At 45.3% G+C, this 5721-nt stretch overlaps 1 protein-coding gene across 1 annotated transcript in view; it reads left to right on the top strand.

Moving 5' to 3' along the window:
* LOC104128625 (serum paraoxonase/arylesterase 2) overlaps positions 1 to 5018 on the top strand; it is a 14516-nt gene extending 9498 nt beyond the window's left edge. The window contains exons 6-10 of the mRNA XM_035897347.1: positions 1053 to 1179; positions 1977 to 2177; positions 2837 to 2918; positions 3450 to 3578; positions 4860 to 5018. Coding sequence (XP_035753240.1) covers positions 1053 to 1179; positions 1977 to 2177; positions 2837 to 2918; positions 3450 to 3578; positions 4860 to 5018 — 698 coding nt within the window. The remainder of the gene's footprint in view (positions 1 to 1052; positions 1180 to 1976; positions 2178 to 2836; positions 2919 to 3449; positions 3579 to 4859) is intronic.
* Positions 5019 to 5721: the final 703 nt, after the last annotated feature.

Below are 5721 nucleotides of genomic sequence, written 5' to 3'. Positions count from 1 at the left end.
CCCCCAGTAGCCTGCGCTTGCTGGGAGAGGCAAAGGTTTTCGGGATTTTTATCTTCGCTGGGCTCTTTTCTAGATGTCAGCTGCTAAGGCAAACACCTTTGCACGTAATCTCAGGCAGTCTGAGACAGAAAGATACCCTATATATGGAAAATAAAGAAAACATGGGAAAAGTTTGAGGAGTTGAAAATGACACAAAGTTTATTTTACCAATTTACATCTCTCGCCCTGGGGTCAAGGTTTTTGAGGAGACATATGCTTCACTGACTAGTAGTGATTTAGTGGCTAAACAGTAAATTATCAAATCTCTTTAAATTAAAAAAATTGCTGGTACTCTGTGGCCAAGCCATGTTCTCCTCTCCAAGACATGTTCTCCTACGGCAGGCTCTGACTACCAATAAAATACCCTTCATGCTCTCCTTCCTCTTTTTTTCCCTGTCCTTTCACTGGGGATTTTATCAGGGCAATTAGATGTCTGCAAATACTAAGAGAAAGAGAACCACTACTGCAGCTTGACCTGCGTCCCCATACAGTCACCGTTTCAGGGAAGGTGTTGGAGAAATCAGTGGTGGCTAATTCAGGGTCTCACCCAGCCCTACAGAGAGAACAGGAGAGGGGTGCTCCTTCAGCTTTCTCAGGGGATGCGGTAAATGAAGCAAAGAGCCCGAGCTGGCTGGGCTACAAGCCCTCCGTCCCAGCTGACCATGGCTACTTCACGCAACCAGTCACTGAGGTGCGGCAGATTGCAAAACCCAGTGGCTTGGGCACAAGGATGAAGTCATGATTTCTTTCTTCCCTGCTAGAAATAACAAAACTGTAGTTTACACAGCAGTTCCCTGTAGAGCGGGCCTGGGAGAAGAGTAGCGGGAGATCCGGATCCAGTTGCGGTGGCATCCTGCATTACTTTGGTACTTGTCCTCCTGCCTCTGAAGAGCTGCGAGACAAATGCACCCAACGCAAGGCGTGCTCTGTGCTAGAGGCTGCTTCAGGGCTGCGGGTGTGCAGCCATGCGCACTGTCGCAGAGAATTCAGCTGTTTCCATTTTTCTTTTTAAGACGACACCGTGTACCTCTTTGTTGTGAACCATCCCCATCAGAAGAGCACGGTAGAATTGTTTAAATTTGTAGAAGATGACAATTCTCTTGTACACCTGAAAACTGTTCGACATGACCTTCTGACAAGGTACTGGAGCCAAATACCGTCTTCCCCCAGGAGAACAGGCTGCTTTGGTAAAATCCAAAGTAGGATGATTTGGGGTTTAGGGTATTATTAATACAAGATATTTTTCTCTTTAACCAGCTTTCCCATTTCTCTTATCAATTACTTCTTATCTGTGTGATCAAAAACTGTGTTTCTCCCGTCTCTTCTGTAAATAAGATTTTTAATAGTTGTATCACTAAATCAGTCTTAAGTGCCGTTGTGATTGATGCCAGTGAATTAGCTTGGCAGCCATTTCCCCTTCTTTCATGTAAACCACTCTCAGGTCATTGCAGATATGAATCTTCAGACATTCTATTATTCTGAATTTGCTACACTGTAAAAATAAACATACCTTTGGCTTTTTTCTTTTTTTTTTTTTTGCATACAAAATTTTCTTGGTCTGTCCTACTGCAAAATGACTGTAAGATAAACAGAGCCTGACAGATAAAGCTGTCACAACTCCTACCCATTCTCTGGTTTCCAGTTGAATGTGATCAAAAGACAGAAAAATTTCCATGGACTTACAGACAGATAGCCAGATCTCTAGCTGGTGCCCTATGGTCCTGTTCAGGTCTCAGCACTGCACAGTTCTGTCTCATGTAAAAGAAGTAAAAAGGATCTAAAACTCAGTGTCTATCTGAAGTACCATCTGTAATTGCAGTCCCTTTATGTCTATGGGATGACTGTGTCCTGGCTGGATTCTGGGCAGTCCTGCAATGCTCCTTCGTACCTCTCATTTCATTCTTTTATTTATCTTTCTCCTTCTCTTTATTTTTTAGTGTGAATGATGTAGTAGCTATGGGGCCAGACAGCTTCTATGCTACCAATGACCACTACTTCTCCGACTTCATCTTGATGTTCTTGGAGATGTTCTTGGGTTTAACTTGGTCAAATGTTGTTTACTACAGTCCAAAAGAAGTTAAAGAAGTAGCAGCTGGGTTTTATTCAGCCAATGGAATTAACATTTCACCTGACAGAAAGTAAGTTGCTCCTTGCCTTAGATTTTGTTTGATCACGCAAAAGAATCCTGAAATCCTAATTTGTACAAGCGGTACCTCTGTGGTCAAGTGTCTACACTGGCTCATGCAAGGCAAGGTGCTACCTGTAGCATGTAAGCGATACGGAGGGTTCACGGGACAGAAGTCACATGCCCCCATCTCTAACTGGAGGCAATGTTTGCTGCTCTGCGTGGTAGTTTATATGCAGTAATATCAAAGGTTGCTGCATTTTAACCAGCGGATATGGAAGTTTGTGTATCTTGCTTGCAAGGATTAATGGGGCAGGATTTCTGCAAGTGGGGAACGCTCTGCAGCCTTAAAGTCTGCATGACTGAATTAACCAGTTCTGTGGTGTAGAGGGGTGATCTTAAAAAAAAAAAAAAAGCGTATTTGTGAATATTTGTGATCCAAGGCCTGCTTCAGTGTCGTAATGGAAGAACTGGCACAGTGTGAAGCTACATTAGCATCTCAGCAGGCTGGCTTCGGTTCAGTGCCCTGTGGTCTGCTTGCAATGTCTTTTGCTGCGTGAGAGCTGTGAGCTGGCATTCCTCACGGGAAGAGCTGGGCTTGCACAGGAGGAACAGACTGGTTTTGGTGTCTGCCTACTCATACACGTTGCTAAGAGGTGCTTTCTTTTGAAGGTACATCTATGTTGCAGATGTATTTGATCATAATGTCCACGTTATGGAAAAACATGCTAATTGGAATTTAACCCATGTGAAGGTAAGGTGCTGCTGTTCCAAAAAAAAGAGGCATATATGACTTTTGGTCAGATTAGTCCCCATGAACGCTTGAGATTTCAATCTGATTATGTGTGAAGTTGTGGTCTGGATGGCTCCTGCCGTGGATTTGCAGAGGTGCTGTGTGCCCCATTACAGAGCTCCAGGTCTTCCACCCTCACACCAGCAACCAGAGGGGGATCCTCAGGCGTGCTGTAGAGCCGGGGTGGAAGTCTGCTTCAGTCAGTGTGGGTCCGTCCACAAAGCACTGAAGTAGTCTGCATGAGCCTAGGTGTGAATGCAGCCGATGGGGGAAGCTCAGAGCAGCAAGAGGTTTCTCATGGCACAGAGGAGGGGATGGAGCACATGGGGGAAAAGAAAAACAGCACTGGGGGGAGAAAATATTTAAAAAAAAAAATCAGCCTAAGTTATGTCAGATGAGAATCTTGGACAAGTCCATTGATTATGTTATAATCCAGGACTTCTGATTGCTTTAACTACTCTCTTTTTCTTCTTTTTCCTCTGCAATGGATAGACGCTACAGCTGGACACTCTGGTTGACAACTTGTCTATTGACCCTCACAGTGGAGACATCTGGATAGGATGTCATCCCAATGGGATGAAGCTGTTCTACAACAATCCTGAAAATCTGCCTGCCTCTGAGGTGCCTTTTGGGAGACATCACTGATCTCTTGGCTATGTCTGTGCCAGAAAGTTGCCCTGTTCAAATCGCCCCACTATAACTTTGCATTAGAATCACAGAATCATAGAATACCAGGAAGGGACCTCAAGGATCATCTGGTGAACCTTTCTAGGCAAGAGCAGAGTCTAGACAAGATGGCCCAGCACCCTGTCCAGCTGTGTCTTGAAACTGTCTGGTGTGGCAGAGCCAACCACTCCCCTGGGGAAATTATTCCAATGGTTGATTGCCCTCATTGTGAAAAATTTTCTTTTTATGTCCAGTCGGAATCTCCCCAAGAGTAACTTGTGTCTCTTACCCCTTCTCCATGTGACTCCTTGTAAAAACGGAGTCTCCGCCTTCTTTGTAACTACCCTTTAAGTACCGGTACATTACACAGAGAAGAGCCTGGCCAGCCTTTGTGAGACCAAAGACCAACCTGGCTTCCAGCTTAGAGCTTCTGCTTTTAAGTGGAAAGCCCATACAACATATACTCACTAGCAAACACCTACTCAGATCCTTAGGAGACAACTGAGTAATTTCCACCCAGTAGCTCCGTCGTTCTGGACTCCTCAGGCTGCTTTCTATGCAGCTGTGGCCATGCAATTGGATTTTGATGAACAGTGTTCGTTACCGAGCCAGCACCTCTTTGCCAAAGAAAAAAATAATTGACTGAGTGCAACGCACGACCAGAAGCGTTCGCAGGGGAATGATTTCTCTGTGCAAGTGTGGCTCATCAGTAGGTGACACTGTAATTCTTTCCTTCTGAAACCAGGGAAGTGATGGCATCGGCGTGCTAGCGGCCATGAGTGCAGGTGGCTGCTCGGTGCCTGTGTCATTTCAGCCTTGTCTGAGGCTTCCCATAAGACACTTTTCAAAATTATCACATTCAATAGCAGTAGATTTACGATACTAGGTAGTTGTTTACTCTGTCTGGAAAAAGCATGGAAATAAGACATTAAGGAACTCTTAAGCTGGAAAAACCTGTGCACATGCCTGGTTGATGCTGGGGATCAGGCACATGCCTGGCTTACTGAGGTGGTGTCTCTGATGCACACACACTTAAAAAAATAATCAGTCTTCATGGGCCCTGCTTCACTGAAGCAGAAATTGTGGCCCTATCATGGGAATCACTCGGTTGCAGTTATCAGCAGCTGATCGACCTAATTAATTTGTTGACGTTAATGTACCCATGTTCCCTCCATCCGTGGAGGATTTTCACCCACACACAGCCGTTTCAGCAGGTGTATCCCCCTCCTCTGGCAGGTCCTGCGCATCCAGAACATCCTCTCGGAGGAGCCCGCGGTGACACGCGTCTATGCCGACGACGGCTCTGTGCTGCAGGGAAGCTCGGTGGCGTCCATCTACGAGGGGAAACTGCTCATCGGCACAGTCTTCCACAGAGCTCTCTACTGCGAGCTATAGCTCGTGGCGGGTAAGGTCTGCTGCAGTGGAAAGGATGTAATGCCCTGGGAACTCACTTAGTTTCTGCTAGACTTTGCTAACAACAAGACTGTTCCAATGAAGGTTAACAAGAGCCAAGGAAATGCACTTTAGCCTTTCTCTCCAAAATGAGAGTTTTATGCAATAGGAAAGGAAGTGGAATGGAAGGTGAGAAATCAGTTTATTTGTGTCATGGGGAGGACCCCATGTCAGTAACAAAGGGTGACCTTGAAGTTCAAATTCAGATTACAAATGACTAAGCTGTCAGACAGTGAATTATCTGTTGCGATTGGATTTCTGCTTTGGTTTTTTTTTGGTTGGTCGTGTGTCCCCGCCCCCTGCCCCCCCCCCCAACATTTTGCAGATGAGAATTGCGAACTACCAGTGTGGTTTGCTTTCTTGTCACCGACCCCTGGGCTTTCCCTGGGACTGTGCTAAGGGTTCTTCTGCCTGATGGCTTTCCCTAATGCTCCCAAAATAACTGGAAGGAGAATAAATGTTATTTCAGTCTCATTTCTTCCCTCTTCCCCCTTTAAGCCATTTCCTGGTATTACTTCAGTTTCATAAATTTTTCTTAATTCTACTGAGCAAAGAGGAGGGCATCGCTTCGGAGTGGTTTCTTACTGAGTCTTCCAAAGGGAGTTTAAAAAAGCCTTTTTTTTTTTTTTCTTCAAGAGTGGGAAAC

The sequence above is a fragment of the Egretta garzetta genome, unplaced genomic scaffold (genome assembly GCF_000687185.1).
Source record: "Egretta garzetta isolate BGI_Z169 unplaced genomic scaffold, ASM68718v1 scaffold30, whole genome shotgun sequence".
Taxonomy (NCBI): Eukaryota; Metazoa; Chordata; class Aves; order Pelecaniformes; family Ardeidae; genus Egretta; species Egretta garzetta.
The sequence above is the reverse complement of the archived record's forward strand: the minus strand, read 5'-3'. Positions and strand labels throughout refer to the sequence as shown.